Source organism: Sebastes fasciatus, chromosome 21, assembly GCF_043250625.1.
Source record: "Sebastes fasciatus isolate fSebFas1 chromosome 21, fSebFas1.pri, whole genome shotgun sequence".
NCBI lineage: Eukaryota > Metazoa > Chordata > Actinopteri > Perciformes > Sebastidae > Sebastes > Sebastes fasciatus.
Window position 1 is genome coordinate 23,984,987 of NC_133815.1, and position 19,107 is coordinate 24,004,093.

At 41.8% G+C, this 19,107-nt stretch overlaps 1 protein-coding gene across 3 annotated transcripts in view; it reads left to right on the forward strand.

Moving 5' to 3' along the window:
- Positions 1 to 19,107, forward strand: part of LOC141759297 (partitioning defective 3 homolog) — a 432,434-nt gene that overhangs the window by 255,818 nt on the left and 157,509 nt on the right. For all 3 annotated transcript variants that reach the window (XM_074621247.1, XM_074621248.1, XM_074621249.1), the window contains one exon: positions 12,056 to 12,242. In XM_074621247.1, coding sequence (XP_074477348.1) covers positions 12,056 to 12,242 — 187 coding nt within the window. The remainder of the gene's footprint in view (positions 1 to 12,055; positions 12,243 to 19,107) is intronic.

Sequence of the window (19,107 nt, forward strand, 5' to 3'; positions counted from 1 at the left end):
TCTGAGGCATTTTACGTCTCAAAATACAGCGGAGGATTTTCTCTAACCAAATCAGCTCCTCTCCTCTGCTCCATTATACTGCCTGTGCTGCTGTAAGTGGAGCAAGGCACAGAGGTAAATGGGATTGAATGACTTTGCTGCTTAAGAAATAAGATCTGACTTTGATTGTGAGTTATAGCAGATGGCGGCAAGTCAATACGGCGAAATTGTAAACTACATATTTCTGCCAATTGCTACGCTGTCTATTTCCTGTTTAAAAAACAGTCCTATGGATGCCTTATCTCGCCTCACCCAGGCATTGATCAGAAACTGGACCAGCTCGTCTCCTCCCAGCAGTCACAGGTAGCTTGCTGCCTTTCTTCCGAAACAGTAAGAATAGGTATTGGATCTCTGGAGGGGGGGGGGGGGATAGGTGCAATTGAATGAATTATAGGAATTATGATTGCCATGGCAACAGCAAAGAAAAGCACCAAATGACGGAGGAAGGAGACAGGTGCTATTAAGCTGGTATAGTACCATCACATTGATTGTAAGGGCACTTTGCCTTGATCTACCCTGTAGTGTGTTTAGGGCCGTCGTTCAGAACTATCTGCTGTATGTGCGTGTGTGTGTGTGTGTGTGTGTGTGTGTGTGTGTGTGTGGTTGTGTGTGTGTGTGAGTGTGGGCGCACACTTGCAGCTAATCAATAGTCAGAGGTAATCCCATTCCCTGTCTGCCTCAGTAAACCATGCAATGCTGTGATATTGTCAGCTTTAGCTTCACACATGCACACACCATGCACCATAGCATCGTGGCCACGGGCTGAATCCACAGCTAGCGGGTGGTGAACATACAACACATTCTGCTCGACTCTCTCGCTCAAATAAAATGTCCTGCTTTCCCTCCGTCCCCGCCCGCCATTAGTCCTTGAGGTGAAAGGATCGAGAGCCGTCAGAGATGCTTTCTCTCTCGAAGGAGGAAAAAAAATGAAAGAAAAGAAAAATGTGAATTAAAGAGAAGGAAATATGGAACCGAGCGAAGCAGTGTGTGACAGTGACAGCCGAGGGTTTGACGCAAAGGTCGTTAGCATCACACTCCGGCTTCGCCTTCCGGTCTGTCTAATTGGAAAAGTGCCGCCGGGGTGCGGGGTTCACACGCTGGGGTGAAAATTGAGGCCCTCGGACTGGCGCTTTCTGTTGGATGTGGCTGTTTAGTGGAGCGCCTGAGTCAGAATGCACACCTCGGAGCGAGCGAGGGGAGGGGTGGGATGCGAGGCCGGAGGTGGGAACCAGGCAAGTGGACTCCTGCCGTTGTCACACAGGAAAGGAGGTGTTCACAGGATGTAATGTGTGCAGTGCAGGTGACGGTGCAAAATCCTGTAGACATTGACCCCAATCCAAAATAAGTTAGTGAAAGAGGTTTGTAACGAGGACGTTTATTCATTAAAAGGATGAAAGTACAAGAGCAAATACACACAGAGTAACAGGAGCACACACACCTCTGGCTGTCCCCAGACACTACAGTCTTCCCTAATGGTGTTTAAGTGGGACCGTCTTCCCAGGACTTGACCCTGCCGTCCCTTCACCTCCAGTATTTCACAGTCTGCAGGCTCAGCCTCTCTGTATGCTGCTCAGCCATCAGTGCAGGAGATGAGGCAAAGTGACCTCCCTTAATTTGGTGTCCAGACTGCTTGAGAGCGCTATTAGCATGCCTCAGTGAGAAAGTGACATAAATCGGTGTTACCCTGATACTTTCCCCTTTCCTTGTGCTTTACTTTACTTATTCAGAAGAGGTGTATTTGCCATGTATACATTTTTAACATTATTCTGTGAAAACAGGTTTGAAGCACCTGTAATCTTTAAATAATGTAAAATGCAGCAATTTTGAAGATATTGTCGAGATATGATATTTTAAGTCGGGCTGTCAAAGTTAACGTGATAATAACACGTTAATGCAAATTTGTTTTATCGCCACTAATTTCTTTACAGCATTAACGCAATTGCGAATTTTAAGTTGTAGGGGGCTCAGTTTAAAAGCTTGAATGAAGATGGCATCATATGAAACTAGAAGACCTAATGAATCCATTCGTACCAAACCATGTCATACTAGCTTTTCGCAAAGGAGGATAAGTAACGCTCCAAACTCACACTAAATTTTGGCTAGGAAAAACTGTCATGGCCATTTTCAAAAGGGGTCCCCTTGACTTCTGACCTCAAGATATGTGAATGAAAATAGGTTCTATGGGTACCCACGAGTCTCCCCTTTACAGACATGCCCACTTTATGATAATCACATGCAGTTTGGGTCAAGTCAGAGTCAAGTCAGCACACTGACACACTGACAGCTGTTGTTGCCTGTTGGGCTGCTGTTTGCCATGTTATGATTTGAGCATATTTTTTATGCTAAATGCAGTACCTGGGAGGGTTTCTGGACAATATTTGTTGGTGTTTTGTGTTGTTAATTGATTTCTAATAATCACTATATACATACATTTGCATAAAGCAGCATATTTGCCCACTCCCATGTTGATTAGAATATTAAATACTTGACAAATCTCCCTGTAAGGTACAATTTGAACAGATAAAAAATGTTCAACTAATTGTGATTAACTATGGACATTAATGATTAATCTTATTTCATCAAGACATTTAATAAAGAATACATCTTTTCCAAGTGAGAGACACTGAAAATAAGAGAACCATTAAATTATAAATAATATCACTCCATCAGTACCTTGAACATGAGCATGATTTCTAATTAGGGACACGTGGTCCACCTACACAGGTGCATTGACATGGCTAATTAGACCTCTTCCAAGGACTGTGTGGGTGTGTACAGACTGGTCTTGATTGGTATCTCTCTATTAGTTTTTTTTTGCACCTACTTGGTTGAGAAAACGTTCTCCTTTCATTCCTATTGGTCCATGAAGTTTGGTGACCTCAGGTATTTTCCAGCATAGCTCCGCATGACCTCTACATGAGAAATGTAATCAGTAAAGTGACAACAGCTGTGTGGGTGTGCAGGGCAGCAATGCTTCATTTAAAAACTGGTTGATGTAACATTGACTTTATGATTGATTCATGTTTGTGTCGGAAAGAAACACAAAGCAGATAGAACAAACAAGAGGAATTTGTCTGCTGTGAACAATGATTACAACACAAAGCATCAGGTATTTCAAGTTTCTAATTTTCCAACTGTGTTTCTTCTCCTTTTTTCGTCTCTGCTCAAGTATTGTTTTCACTCTGTGCATTAGTGGATGACTTTATTGATATTTGCGTTGAGCCTCAAGTTCCAGAAATCAAACTTATCACGTAACACAGTACATCTTTGTCTTGAGTGTGTATGCATTGCGTGTTCCTCCCGGGCTTACAGCTAACGTGTGCTCGTGTGAAAAGGTTGAGGTGGTCAGAACTGATATTCCCTGAAATGGCATTTAAAGGCTGAATAAGAGGCTTGGATGTGGAGGGCGGCTCTTCCTTCGACACTGTTGATGGGTTGACCTCTGGAATAGGAAAACCTTTTAGCCCCATCATGGTAATATATGCCAGAGAAGTGGTTAGTTTAGTTTGACGCTCTACGGAAGATCACCTATGCCAGTAGCGACAGCATCTTGGCTGCATTATCGACTTCCATACATTGTGCGGAAATAGTTTTGCATTATGCTGTCACCAAATTCGTTTCCAAAGTATACAGTGCCAATAGTCACATTATGTGGTCATAGGGACATTCGTGACAACACCTCCCAGCCCAGGACTCACTAAAAACTGCTTGTGACTGGTCGCTGAGTGCTCTGTTCCTGGGTCTATGGGAATCACTGATTAACTCCACATGTTTCTGGAGGTCTCCGTGTTTTGTGTCCTTATTCAGATCCGAGACATCTCGATCCTGACATTGCGTTTCTCTACAAGGAAGTAAGACACTGTCATCAACAGCATTGATGAGGGAATCCCTCATGGAACATGGTGGAATGCTGTTAGGATGCTTTCACACCTAACCTCTTTACTTTAGGAGCAACAAAATCCAGACAGAGGCTGGCTTTACCACGGTTCTGCACTCCAATATTTTTCAGAGTTTTTTAATTGTAAATTTGTGAGTTTTTTCTCATAAATGTGCCACTTTAATCTCAGAGAATATCAATTTTTTTTTTGCAAATTTGTAAGTTATTTCTCATAAATTTGCGACTTAAATCTCAGACATTATCCACGTTTTTTTCTCACAAATGCATGAGACTTTTCTCCTAAATTTGCCAGTTTAATCTCAGAGAATATCCAGGTTTTTTTTGTGCACATTTTTGAGGTTTTTTTCTCGGAATTTTGCCACTTAAATATCAGAGGATATACACTTTTTCTCTCGCAAATTTGTGAGTTGTTTCTTGTATATTTGCCAATTTGATCTCCAAGAATATCCACGTTTTTTTTTTGCAAATTTGTGTTTTTTTTCTCGTAAATTTGCCACTTTAATCTCAGAGAACATCCAAGTTTTTTTCTCGCAAATTTACGAGATTTTTCTCGTAAATTTGCCACTTTAATCTCAGAGAATAGCGCCCCTCAGAAAATGACACCAATGTCCCCTGGCGAGCATAAGGCTTTGGTTTGCTACCAACCTGTACTTAGGATGATTAGCAGCTGCAATCCATGAATTGGCCCGATGTCCGTGGCAGCGCGGATCAACTAATGATCTCTCCTCCAGTCGGATCAATAGGCCAAAGTGTCACTGAAGGAGGGAGGAGGAGAGAGAAAGCCAGTGTAAGAGGGTGTGATGGACAGAGATGGAGGAAAGCGAGCGGGAGAAAGAAGAAGATGGAGTGGGGCTATTAGTGTGACCTCTCACCTTACAGCTCAATGTTTCAACGGGCAACGCTTGGTCAGAGGGCAGAGAAAGAGGAGAGTGAAGCTCTGATCCGTTTGGATGGATGCAGCCAGGTGGCCTCTCGAGCCACAGAGCTCATCTGTCTCTGTCTTCACTCTCTGCCAGAGGGAGGAAGAACATCTCTGCTTCCATATCATGGAATAGCTTCCACATGCGGAGCGCGGCTGGCCAGAGGGCTGCGGTACAGTTGTGGAAACGCCACTTTTCACTATATACTATTATAGAGGATGCAAACTCGTCAAGTGTGGGACATAAGGACAGGCTGCGTTCACTGGAAGATTTCCTTTGCCTATTTAGCATCTTCTATCCATGCAGTGGGTGGACAGATAGGATGGCATGACTATAATGTGGCTGTCTACAAGCGTACAACGCAGTTCATTCAAGCATAAACTGAAACACATTTTCCTATGTTTCAGTGTGAAAATATTTTTTCTGTGATCCAACGTTACGATGAACTGACATTAAAATGAACAGCCACTGTAATCACACTGTGATCCCTTCACATTACTATATCACTACCTCATCGTAAGCCCCACCCAACGTGTGTGTTTTTAGCGGAATGGATGGTGACTGTAACGGTGGGCGCCGAGGCGGTGGGTAGTGTGCGTCTGCCTCTGTCGGCATGACTCACGAGGAGCTATCTTTAATTACAGCGTGACAAAGGCCACGGTGGCACAATCGTGTTGCCAGAGAGCTCTTTCCTTTAGCTGCATGGATGGCAAGCATGAATCAGAAGCTCCTTAACAAATACCAAAATAGCCCCCTTTTGTGAAAGAGCCAGCTTCTGTGAACCATTAATCATAATTGTTGGAATATTTATCCCGACGTGACCTCACGTACACGTCTCTAAGATCTGATTAATTTGTGATGGCATCGTGATACCAGCGTGAAACATTCTAGTGTTTTAAGGATCGCAGAGGTCACCGCAGCCTGAATAACAGCGTTCTGATTGTGGCCCGAGATTGCGGTTCTGGGATTTGGTGGAAAAACAATAATTCCATTCACGCTTCTCACAGGTTTTTAGATGCTTGTGGTTTATTTTTTTGCTGCGGTGCCATTAGGCAGAGGGGAACTGAGAAGTAAAGCTTCAACAATAAGCTCAGATGACCTTCCCTGAGCAAAATGATGTAAACAACAGAGACAAGCACATAAAATAAGACTGTTTCATCAGCACTTGTTTGCATTCAGAATCATCTCTCCATTATGAACAACCTTGACTTTCAACTGTCATCAGCTAGTTCGAGCTCAAACACACACACACACACACACACACATATACACCCGTCTGTCGATCTGGCTGGCAAGAGGAAGCGTGCTATCTCTGCTGGTACTGTCACCTGCCCTTTTTCCCCCTCCCTCGTCACCAACTGTGAGGAGCTGGTAAAAGACAACGGTGTTAAAACAGCGAGCGAGCAGCTCCATATGCACCTCACTGCGCCAAAACACCACTGAAGGTGCTGAACAGTCTTCTCTCTCTCTTCCAGATTTTCCCCCTTGCTCTGCCTTTTGCTTGTTATCTTTGTCAGTCTACTTTAATGAACCATTTAACACATAAACATACTGCTCCTAAGAGTTATTTTCTTTTCAAATCTGCTCCAGTATTGTGTGCTTCATTGAAGTATCGGTGGTTAGCGGCTGATTTCCCTGCTTATTATGCTGACAGCCGCAGAAAAGCAAGTGCTGCAGTTTTCTCTAATTATTTTCACCTTTCAAATCATCAGCGTGGCCCCAACTATACCTGTCCACTGGCCATTCATTGTGTGAGCGCGCGTGTCCTTTAGAGGGGAGTGGAATGACTTTAACAACTCTTCATCTGCAGAGCTGGCTACTTGTGTCGAGAGGTCCTGACTGGAAATATTTCATTAAGCTCGGAGAGGGAAGCTTGCCGAGTTTCTAATTAAAAGTGTGTCCTCTGTTAGCATAAGTGGTGTGCTGACATGAAGGAATGTAAGGTGATTATGAGTTATGTATTGTCTTTGAGAGTGCATATTGGGAATGCAAAGGAATCCTCACGTGTCGTGTAGTGGAAACACACACCGACGCTTTTTTTACCACTTCCAGGTGGCTACTGTAGTAGTGAGATTCTCAAGCCTGGAGCACACAGCGCGCATCATGCTCGCGTGACGGCAACATCGCGTGTTGTTTTTTATTTCGGCGTCCATGTTAACAGGTTAGAGTGGACACACTGCCCGCATGAGACGCACGTCAGACGCGCGTCAGACGTGCGTCTATTTTATAGAATAGAAGGCTCGCCTATTTTTCACGCTTGCCGCTTACCTCTCGGCTGCGTCTCCCAGCAGCAACAGACAGTGAAGGTGATCTATTGACAGTATATGAGCAAGATTACTACAGTTTCCATGTCTAGACATCTGTAGAATATGTCACTGACCATCAATATTTTACACTTCCTATCTAGATTTCAAAATAAAAGTTCTCTAGCGTTTTTAGTGCACAGAATCATTCATTCATTAACACAATGCTTTTATTCTGAAATACTCTAAATAAAGCAGTTGTCTGCTTGCAGGTTTCCATCAAGTTAAAATAGTACAGGCTTTTAATTATGTAAACACTGTAGTAGTCATAGCAGAAACCCTACATATGCTATACATATAATAGACTGGGTTAATAGGTTATAAGAACATCAGGTGATAGTTGGCAGTATTTTTCCGATGCGCTCTCTCTCTCGCTCTCTCTCTCTCTCTCTCTCTCTCTCTCTCTCTCTCTCTCTCTCTCTCTCGCTCTCTCTCTCTCTCTCTCTCTCTCTCTCTCTCTCTCTCGCTCGCTCTCTCTCTCTCTCTCTCTCTCTCTCAACAAACACCACGTAACTTTATTGTTCTTTCTTTTAGAGGTGTTATTTAATTTTTTTAAAGATATTTAATAATAATTTTCGTTTTCTAAAGGTTAACACATAACGAAACTGTTTATTTTGCTTTGTTTTATAATAATAAAAAAAAAAACACTTTACTTATATTTATCATTCTGAAATACTTCAGGTGTTTTTCTCCATCAAGGCGCAGTTCAGCAACAAGGTGGTGAAAAGCTCCAAGTTGCCTGAGATGTCGGAACATCAGCATTTATAATGTAAATTGCTGTCCCGCCCCAGATGTAAATTAAGTCGTTTTCGATAAAAGCCGCAACCTGGAATGCTGTAGAACAGGAACCCGAAACCCCCTGGAAATGTTGTTTAAAACTGTGCCAGTCAAAGTGAAGAGGGATTGCTGTAAGCTCTCTCTTACTACTAATGTATTTATTTATTTTTTTGTATTAATATATAGCCCACAGAAATCCCTCTTCACTGTCAATGAAGAGGGATTTATATATATAGAAATCCCTCTTCACTGACAGAAAAGAGGGATTTATATGGGCTATATATTAATATTTATGTATGAATTTATTTGCTTGTTTTTAATAATATTTACAAATTACCGCACAGTTCTTACCCTTTTTTGTCTTAAATAAATATAAATCACATTTATTATGAAGTTAAATGGCCATTAAAAGGCAAACTCTATGTAGAAAGAAAGGGCTGTCAGCAACAGCAAAAACACAGCTGACAGGTAGCTCTGGGACGCTCCCGAGAAGTGGGTAACTCGGGTCTAGTGTGAACACCCTAGGTGGGCATGACGCGGCCACGACGTGACGCTGCCGTCACGCGAGCATGATGCGCGCTGTGTGGCCCCGGCGTGAGAACGGCCCCTGTGGACACACAACCTCGGGGCATCTCTTATTGACACTGCCGCTCTTTTGCCAAAGTGACTGTAAAGCGGAGACACTGACGACAAAGGACGGATGGAAGAGTTTTTGAGAAGTGACTTAGAGGAGTTGTGCAAGGACTCTGAAGATAAACCTAAACTATTACATAGAGGATAAGGCATACAAAACAATATAGAACAGAGAATATATATAGATCATAGATTCTGTCAACCATGTCCACATTATTGATACTTACTGTATATAAACATAACAGTGGGCAACCTCTGGGTCTGAAAATCAAAGCCAATGCGGAAGTAAACATGCATTCTTTCTAACAGCCAGCAGGGGGCGACTCCTCTGATTGTATAGAAGTCTGTGAGAAAATGATCCTACTTCTCACTTGATTTATTACCTCAGTAAACATTGTAAACATGAGTTTATGGTCTCAATCGCTAGTTTCAAGTCTTCTTCAATACAGCATGATGTTCATTTAGTAAATGATGGTCCCATTTAGAGTCAAATAAACCATAAAGCAGGGGATGCTTTAGGGCGTTGCTATATTTTGCTATAAGTCGCTACCACGGCATTGTCCGGTCTGAGAGTTGTCCGTGTTTTCGTCTTTTAACTTTAACCCTTTCACAGTGTGATTCCAGTTCATGAAAGTTAATTGTAACATTTTGGTCGCCTAAAAATGTCTTATTCAGCGTTAGGTTGTACTTAGCTCCAACCTCTTGTGTCACTTCTGGTTGCACAAAACCAAGATGGTGGCAGCCAAAATGCCAAACTCGAGGCTTCAAATCGGCAGTCCATAAACCAATGGGTGACGGCACGTTGACTACGTCCACTTCTTATATACAGTCTTTGAAACCTACCCACATAGTAATGACCATATAGGCTGCAAAAGTAAATACATTCTTTCCCATATGCAGATTTCAACATCATCCTTTGAGAAATTGTCCCAATAACTAGACAAATTTCATTACATTGGGTGAATTGGAGGTCAACTATTGTTTTTGTATTTTTTCAATACAACAAAAGCAAGTCACAAATAATGACTGAAGATAAATGATGAATATTGATACCCAACTTCTAATTGAACTCCTTACCACTCGGTGGGACTGCTATGAAAGTGATAGGCCTAGCTTAGTCTAAGCGACTCTCCTGGAGTTTATCACTGTCATTGCTCCAGTCCTGCTGATTTACAATACAGGCTGAATTCAATTACCCAGGGTTCTCTGTCAAGCTGCCCAAGTGAGAAATGGCCTTCATTTCACCTGTACAGTGTTGGCAGCCATCTTAACTGGTTTAGATGAGCCGTCCATAGACAAAGGGATGAGGCTTCCAAAAGAATCAATTAACAGATGCATATATACAGGGGCGGGCTTTGGGAAAGTTGTCATGGTAAAAAGCAGCTTGACCTATCCTGAATTAAAGGTTTGTTTCATTAGAATAAAATATCAATCACCAGACTTGTAAGATAAAAAAAAGTAATAATTAAACTAGCAACTTGGTGATACTATTAAATGTATCCACTGCATTTTGTACGGAGCATGTATTCACATAAGGTATAATACATCTCTTTTATCACATGCCACTGATAAGACTTCAGACATATATGAAAAATAACCTAGAATATACACTAGTTCTGCTTGACTTTCTCTTTGTTGTTTGACTTCAGTTGCTTTTTTAGGGGGAGGGGGGGAGCACTTTGGTTTCTTCCCCCGTACAGCTGTTTTTGTATCTTTGTTTTTCTTATAATTTTTTTCTTCTCTGCAAATAACTAAACACCTCATTGGCGCGTTGATAGGTGCTCAGATTCACTTCCACAGTGTGCATTTATCATTCGTCGGGCCCCAGTGAAATTAAATGCCTCTCAGACTCATGTTGGGATCCTGCCAGGGTAAATATTGTTGTCTGCTGTTAGTGATTACACACAATTGTTCCTAAGCTATTAAATTTGCAAAAACGGCTCTCGGATAATGGAAACAATAGCAAAGGCCACAGGAAGTCCAGCATTTCTGTAAACCGAAGTCTATAATAGCAAGCAGGTGTGTGGTTAAAGTCTGGTCTCGTCTTCACTTTTGTTTCATGTGTCCCTACATAAGTCACGCTCTGATCCATCTGCATTGTAATGCCACTTCTCATGCCGTCGTACAACCGTTCCTCCTGCCCTTGGTGCTGAGTGCCAGCCACGACAGCCCAGTTCCCCATCGACTCCGACTCCTGAGGAGCAGCAAAGGAGCGGTTCAAAGAAGTCCTCAGCAGGGAGGGTCAGGCAGGACAGAATACAGATCAGGGACGCTCTTCCTCTGCTCATATTTGTCCTTGGAGAAGAGTGAAAGAGAACGGACAAAACTATTCAGGTTCTACAACTTTTGTCTGTGACATTAAGAGGATGGATTCCGGATCATAGATATATCTCAATTTATCATTTTGTCTTCTCCTGTGATAAATGGATGGATTAAAATAATTAATCGTGATTAATCGCACATTTTTATCTGTTCAAAATGCACCTTGAAGAGAGATTTGTCAAGTATTTAATACTCTTAACATGGGAGTGGACAAATATGCTTGCTGTATGCAAATGTATGTATATATTTATTATTGGAAAACAAATATTGTCCAGAAACCCTCACAGGTACTGCATTTAGCATAAAAATATGCTCAGATCATAACATGGCAAACTGCAGCCCAACAGACAACAACAGCTGTCAGTGTGTCAGTGTGCTGACTTGACTTGACTGCATGTGATTATCATAAAGTGGGCATGTCTGTAAAGGGGAGACTCGTGGGTACCCATAGAACCCATTTACATTCACATATCTGGGGGTCAGAGGTCAAAGGACGCGGAAATTTTGCGCAAGTTTGGAGCGTTATTTAATCTCCTGCATGACAAGCTAGTAAGGTGGTTGGTACCGATGGATTCTTTAGGTTTTATAGTTTCATATGATGCCAGTTTCTCACTGTAGCTTTAAAACTGAGCCCACTACAACTTAAAAATCGCAAGTTTTATTAATGCGTTAAATAAATTAGTGGCGTTAAAACAAATTAGCGTAAACACGTTATTATCGCCCTACAGCCCTAATTTATTCACCAGCGTTATGAGCCGAGCTGATATTGTCTTGTCATACAGTATCTTTGTATGCATGCAGCATTGCAAAAATTTAACCTCATAAGCAGCATAATTTTCCCTTTTAGAGAAATGTCGGTGTCCTTCAAGGCATGTCCTGATATGAAAATCTCATAGTGCAATTATCTCGGCCCGAGTTATCTCTGTATACAATATTATCTCGGTAATTACTAAAGTAAGATATGATTGTTGTGTTTACACAAACATGTCAGTGGAGGAGTGCGTGAGCATACTTTGCCGCAGCGTGTATACACATTTTCTCAGTCGGATTTCGTCACAGTTGTTATCAGACACCACTTATTTAAAAACACCTTGAATATTGATGTCATGTTGTGTTATATAATTGTGAATAAACTGTCTAATCTGTCTCTTTCTCTCTCTCAGGTAACTACCAGCTGTCTCCGACTGTGAACATGCCGCAGGACGACATAGTGATGATCGAAGACGACCGGCCGCCCCTGCTTCCTGCCCACCTCTCCGACCAATCGTCCTCCAGTTCCCACGAGGACATGGGCTTCGTGGGAGAGAACCCGGTGCCCTGGATCCACGAGCTGCCCGATCAGAATGAATGGTGAGCAGGCGGGTTTGTTTTTAACTCTGCGGTGGAGTCGGCTGCATTATTTATAACTTGATGGACTTCAGACAGGCCCCGTGTGGAAGAAAGCAGGATGTTGTTTGTATTTGCAGGAAGGGTTAGGTTAGGTTACCCTGTGTGTGTGTATGTGTGTTTGTATGTATGCGAGGGTTCCTCCTGGTCATTTCTGGTAATATCACTGAGTGATGAGTTTCCCGGACTGATCCAGAAAAAAGAATCAGGTCTCTTGATTTAATTTTCTGCAGAAATTGGTGGAAAATAATACAAATTGGTGATTTTATTGGAATATATTTGAGTGCATTTTCAGTTATTGCAAGTTATTGCCCACATTTATTACACAGTGTGACGGCTTTCCTTTAGTAGCGTAAACCAGACTGTTTGCCTTAACGAACCAGGAAATAACATTTTCACATCACATCCTGAGTTTGAGAAGGGAAAGTAATGACATTTTGTATCAGGGCTACATTTAGAATCCCAAAATATTGGTTTCTTTTGGGTAAATATGAAGTTGTGTAAGGTGTGTGTGTGTGTGTGTGTGTGTGTGTGTGTGTGTGTGTGTGTGTTAAATAATGGATGACCCGGCAGTCAGACTGTGAGTAAAAAAAAACTCCAACTCTCCTACCCCAACCCCCCCCTCCCCCCACTCTGGTCTACAGACTGGAGCACCCTCATAATAAAATATGAACCTTTTCAGAGAGATAAGTCTCTTTAGGGACACGGCCGGTTAAGCTGAGGAACCCTTACGGACCAAGAGAGAAAAAGAAAGAATGAGATTTCAGCACTGTAGCACAGCTCTTTCTTTTTTTTATTTGCTGTCACTTAAAGGCTGCCTTCTTAGAACAGAACGCTATAGCCACTCATCCCTAAAGGTATAATCACTCACTCTAAAATTACTCATGGCATTTCCTTTATGATTGCAGCGTGCAGGTACGGGGAATGTAAAGACAAGAAGACATCTAATCGTGTCCTCGTTCTTGTCAGAATGACAGGGGACGGATAATTCTCTAAAAGTGGATCGCTATGAACTCTTATTTTTTTTGCTCTTTACTTTATAAAGATTGTTATTCTTGCATATGATGGCTGGTTGTGGCATGCTGAAACAGAAAACCACGGACTTGATTTTTTTTTCTTTTTCTTTTTCAAGGTAAAAATGCTGCCTGCCACGAATAGAGATGCTCACTTTATTTATTTATTTTTTTAGTATTTTTATTTCTTTCTCCCCGGAGACTCTCTAGTCTCTCTCTCTTTCTCTCTCTCTCTCTCTCTCTCTCTCTCTCTCTCTTTCTCTCTTTCTCTCTCTCTCTCTCTCTCTCTCTCTCTCTCTCTCTCTCTCTCTCTCTCTCTCTCTCTCTCTCTCTCTCTCTCTCTCTCTCTCTCTCTCTCTCTCTCTCTCTCTCTCTCTCTCATTTATTATGAATGAGTAGATTTGCTCAGCATGCCTGTTGTTCATGTGATGTCAGAGGTTTGTCATAGTGAATTAGGTCCACAGCGTACGGCTCTCCACTTCCTCACACACCACTTACACATGCACATACGCATCCCACACACACACACACACACACACACACACACACACACTCGCACACCTACACGTGCATGACGTGTGCACACAAGGCAGAAGTGTGCTATATACCACTGCCTAGGGTTATGGTGAATAATTCATGTCCTCAAAGTCACACACACACACACATCCTCTTTCACTCAAATGCTAACAGCTGCTTAAACGCACCAAGTGTGTATCCTTTTTCTGAGTGATTTTTACTGTTTCTCATTTTCCTTTTCAAGAACCCCCAACATCCCACTACACACACACACGCACACACACACACACACAGAGCGTTAACAGGCATACCAAGCCAGCAGGGGGATGTGGGTCAGCCAGACTCCAATGTATTGGAACTGTTACTTTTTAATTAAGCTCTTGCAACAGTGCAGCCAGGGCCCAGTACGTATTGAATATGTATTGTGCGGAGCTGTGAAAGTCTCACCCCTGGCCTCTGGTATTATGCAGCCTTCCCTCCTCATGGGAGGCGCCTTGCCAAGGCTACAGCTATACACCTACAGTGCATACACAAAGCACAAAAGTAGCTGGTTGGCTTGTAAAATCATTATAATTCAGGCTCTTTCTCTTCTTGTCCTTTTCTCACCCGGTGGAATTTAACCAACCTCAGATTCCCCCTCTCTCTCTCTCTCTCTCTACTCTTTTATTTCCCTTTACTAATTTATTTCTTTTCTTCAGTACCAGCGCTCTAGATGTGACTTTGTTCGAACACGGAATAGCGAGCCAGTTGGCTTGTAAAATTAATTTAATCCTGGCTTACTTTACTATTAATGCAGGGGTAATGAAAAGGTCATTTTAGCATCGGGTAGCGGTTATTAAAACGGCTAATGTAAACAAAAATCAATTAAAGACCCCGTTTCTTTTATATTGTACTCTCTCTTGTAGAATTTTTATAAATGTGCATTGTTATCTCTCCCTCTGTGATATTTCCCCTCTGCTCAGTCCTCTCCTCAGCAGGTTTCCTAGTGAATGATAGCCCACGTGTTAGTGTGTTAACGTGTAGGCCCCAAGATAAATGGTTGTTTTGGAGGCACAAATCCCATCACACACAAGACACATAAATTGACCTACTTTTTTTTCTTCCTGACATCCCCTAGCCAATATCTAATGGATGTGGGTTCTGTGTATGTGCGCATGCATGCGGTTCTTGTTGGTTCATGTTTTATTGTGTGAAGACAGACGCCTCTTTTGCCTTCTCTTACAGGTAGGCTGCTTGTCTGTAGCTGTCATGTTGTTATGAACCGTTGTTGTACCACATCAGCTTTACGGGCCTGAAATGATCATAAAAACAGACTGTAAATATTACAGCACCCTGCTTTTAGATCTCTGTTAAAATGGTAATGTACAAATATCCACGTTTTTTATTTGTTGCTGCTGTATTACAGACTGTTTTATTAGTGTTGCTGTTAATACTCCTTCTCCTGTTTATCAGCTAGGTGGTGGTAGTATTGAGCTTAGTGAAAGTGGCTTGTGAATACGAGTTGGTTGCTGGTTCAAATCAGACCAGGTGGAACAGTAAAATCTATCATTTAAAGGGGACATATCACGAAAAACTCACTTTTTCAGTGCTTATGCACATACATTTGGGAGTCTGGACTGCCTACCAGGACTCGAGCATAAGGACGTCCCGTCATCCTGGGGCCAAAAATAATAGGATAGGGGAGGATGAAAGTTTTAACTTTGGGACAAATTGGTGACGAGAGAAATACCTGTTAGAGTGAACGGCGATGAAAATTAATATGTGTTTTTTTGTAACGCACCGTTATACACACATATCGCCGGCCTCTGGACCTCATGACAGCCGCAGTAGCAGCAAAGAATTCAATCCAAGTCAATGAGGTAAACTTGCTAGTATTAACATTGCTAGTTAGCGAGACTGTTTGATGTTAACGGTTACAGTCAGCAGCCGACGTCTGCATTTACAGTGAGTGAGCTAACGATAACGTAACGTTAACTAAGAGGAGTCAAAACTCCGCTACAGCCCAAATCATGTTACTAATGTTAACCTATTTACTCCTCTTCATCCCCTATGAGTGATAAGGCTGCAATGAGATCTCTCCATCACATTTTGTCTGTGGCAACATGCTGCTCCTCTCCTCTGCATCTTGTCCAGCAGCTCCTCCAACTTTAAGACGCACCAGCAGCAGGGCAGGTTTTTAGGGGGCCCATATGCAGAATCTTAGTTTTTGACCAAATGCTACTTTTTACACATACAAAATAATTTCAATTTATCTTAGCTGCATTGTTAACATTAAATTCAAATAAAACATGCAAATTATACATAACAAACCAATAAAAGGACTTTTTAAAATATATATATTTTTTTTTATATATTATATTATATATAAATTATAAATTCATGAACAAAAATAAAGAAATCACTTTTGATGTTCAATATATGTTAGGGGTCATTTTGAATGATTAACAAATGATATTACAGAAAAAACAGATTTTAAATATGGGACGGTCCACATTTCTTGCAAGCCAATCAGAGCAGACAGACACTAACACGGAGCGTTTCAGACAGAGGGTGAATACAGGTATATCTAGACAGACAGTATGAGAAAAATAATGTGTTTTTTGAACATTGAAAGCATGTAAACATGTTCTAGTAGAAACCCCAAATACAAGCATCAACCTGAAAATGATCATGATATGTCCCCTTTAAACCTCTAGCAATGATACGGCTACTTGTCAGCCAGCTGTGGAAGACTGTCGTTGTATCGGTTCAGTCCAGGATGTGCGTCGGGTTAAAGGGTGTGCGATTCAGGGGAAGTGATGGAAACCAGCATGTGTCTTCTGTCAGGTTTCACTGGATAAATAAAGGATTGTAAATTATTACTTTTGCATATCTGCGCTAAGTTCATTTTGAGCATTAGGTCCTGACCCGTCACATTAATTCCCTCTGCGGTGTCTGCCTCCTCCTTCATTAGTCTGAATCCAAAGCCAAACAGGAAGAACCACGTCTAAATGATTTACAGTAAAACAGATAACAAGCACCAGTTGATGCAGTGACTTTGCAGAATAATCTAGATAAATAAGAAGATGAAAGGTTTTTTCCTCTCAGGAATGGAATGTGGAACAGTGTCAGGAACACAATTTAGTGTACAATCATGGCAGCTGCTAATACAAGCAGGTTCATGTGAGATGTGGAGGGGATAGTTCTAGTTTCCACCTGGTTATCATCCCAGAAGTTGAATAAAGAGCAGTTGCAGGGTTTGTGTGTACCCTCTAACCGGGGTCACAGTCCATGTCTTTTACTTTTGGCACGGCTAGTTGCACATAATAGTTGTTGTTTTACAATCATTTGAAAATCAAGATAGTATAGTTGTTTCATATCGTTAACAGCTGTTCAGTGATAAGGAGTTGTTCAATTCAGCTTTCCTACTAGCTGCATTAAGCCCACGTTCTCAAGCACCTAGCGACTATAACAACACCGCCCACGCCTGGATGGATGTTTCTCTTTCATAAAAAATACCTCCTTGGTAGTTTATGTAATCCTCACCGAGGTGCCATCAACTTTGTCCTTCACAAACAAAAAAAAGCTTTTAAAACTATATCCTTGCAGTGTAACATCTAAACACTATGTCCGTCGCTCAGGAGAAGTTCACAAGAGTGTAAAAACCCCTTAACCTATAAAGTGTTGAAGCAAAGCCGCTTCACTTAGAAGATGAGGCTCTTTCAGAGACTGACAATGTGTCTCCTCCCAACAACAACTTCTCTGCTTCCTCCTGCTATTTTATCTGTGAACCCGCCGTGTGTTTCTGTTCACCTAGCTGCTTATAGATGCACAATACGTCCAACTGTACTAGTGAAGAAAAGCATGATAAACCTACCTACTTTTATAGACTTAAAAAAAAATACAATACCTCAACAACGTTTGGCCACATTAGTACCTTTTATGGCCATTTATTAACCCCTGCTTCCTGTAATTACAATTTACTACAACTTTATACAAGACTGCTAAGCTCATGTAATTACACATCACTGTGTGAACAGAAGTTTACAGTTTTCCCACATAATTACTATACAGTGCAGAAGGCTTCAGCTGTGGTTGTGTAAATGTTATTGTAGTATGATTAGTAAGAATGAAAAGAATTTGAGAGCTTCATTGTTCAGAGAACGGGAGTCTCGAGAGGAGCCGTGAATGTGCTCGGGGACATATTTCCAGTAGGTGGGCCGCCCTGGTTACGTATTAATGTTTACAACTAACAACTTACAGATGTAGGGAGAGTTTTCTATTCAAATTTAAACTTTGGAGGAAATGATATTACAGCAGGGAGGATATTTAAACCTGCAAACAGCTCAGTTGCTGTTGACTCGGTCATACTGTAACTGCAAAACTGAACAGAAACAAGACAGTCACGCAAAACCTAGTATGTAGCTGGACCGTGTACGGTCAGTCTGTGAATTCGTGGCTAAATTGTTACACAAATAGTCAGTGGTCGTGTCTATAATGTTAAATCCAGCGCTACATGTCCACCAGGTCTGTCGAGGACACTAGGGGACGCGCTGCTCCACTCAACTGGCCGTTCAAGCAGTGACATACACTATCGTGGAATGCACCTGATTGGTTCCCTGGTTTTCTGCTTGCCGTTTCAAACAGGAAACAACATGGCGGCCTGCTCGTAAACTTTCTGTTATTCCGTCTAAACGATCCACAAAAATCTAGTTCTGAAATTTTTTAAGCAAGAAATAGACTATGCCACCGCTGAATCCCGTTTCATTTTAGAACTAGATCGCTTAGTTTGACAGCCTGGTCCAAGTTTTGTGAGTCGGACTCGTCGCGCTAGACAGGTTGATTTGCATAAAGGACTGTTCCCCGTTTTTTCATTTTGAAAGAGCAGCGGCTGATGAGGAAATTCCAACACTCGGCCGGGCTGGCCCTCTTCGGTCCGGACGAAAAATCCTTAAACATACAACTTGACATGTGAGGGCATATTACCACTTGCTGTTTTGGTCAATAATCAATGATGCGTCATGTTTCAGACAGTCCATCCTTTCTCATCTGTTTGTCCTCAGAATCAGCAGCCGTTGGTACTTGCTCTGCACAGAGCATTTGTTTTCATCTCTCTCCCTCCACAAGTTGATAGTTGTTCAGTTACTACTCTGTCTGCACAAGAGGAGACATCGGATTTATAGGCAAAATGCCATCAGGCAGCGTGAAAACTAGTGTAAAGTCTGCATAAGTGCATCTGTGGATGTTAAGATAACATGCATCGATATATCCTATTTTTTAGTTGGTTTTGGACAATTGTGAAGTGAAGAAATACGCTATGT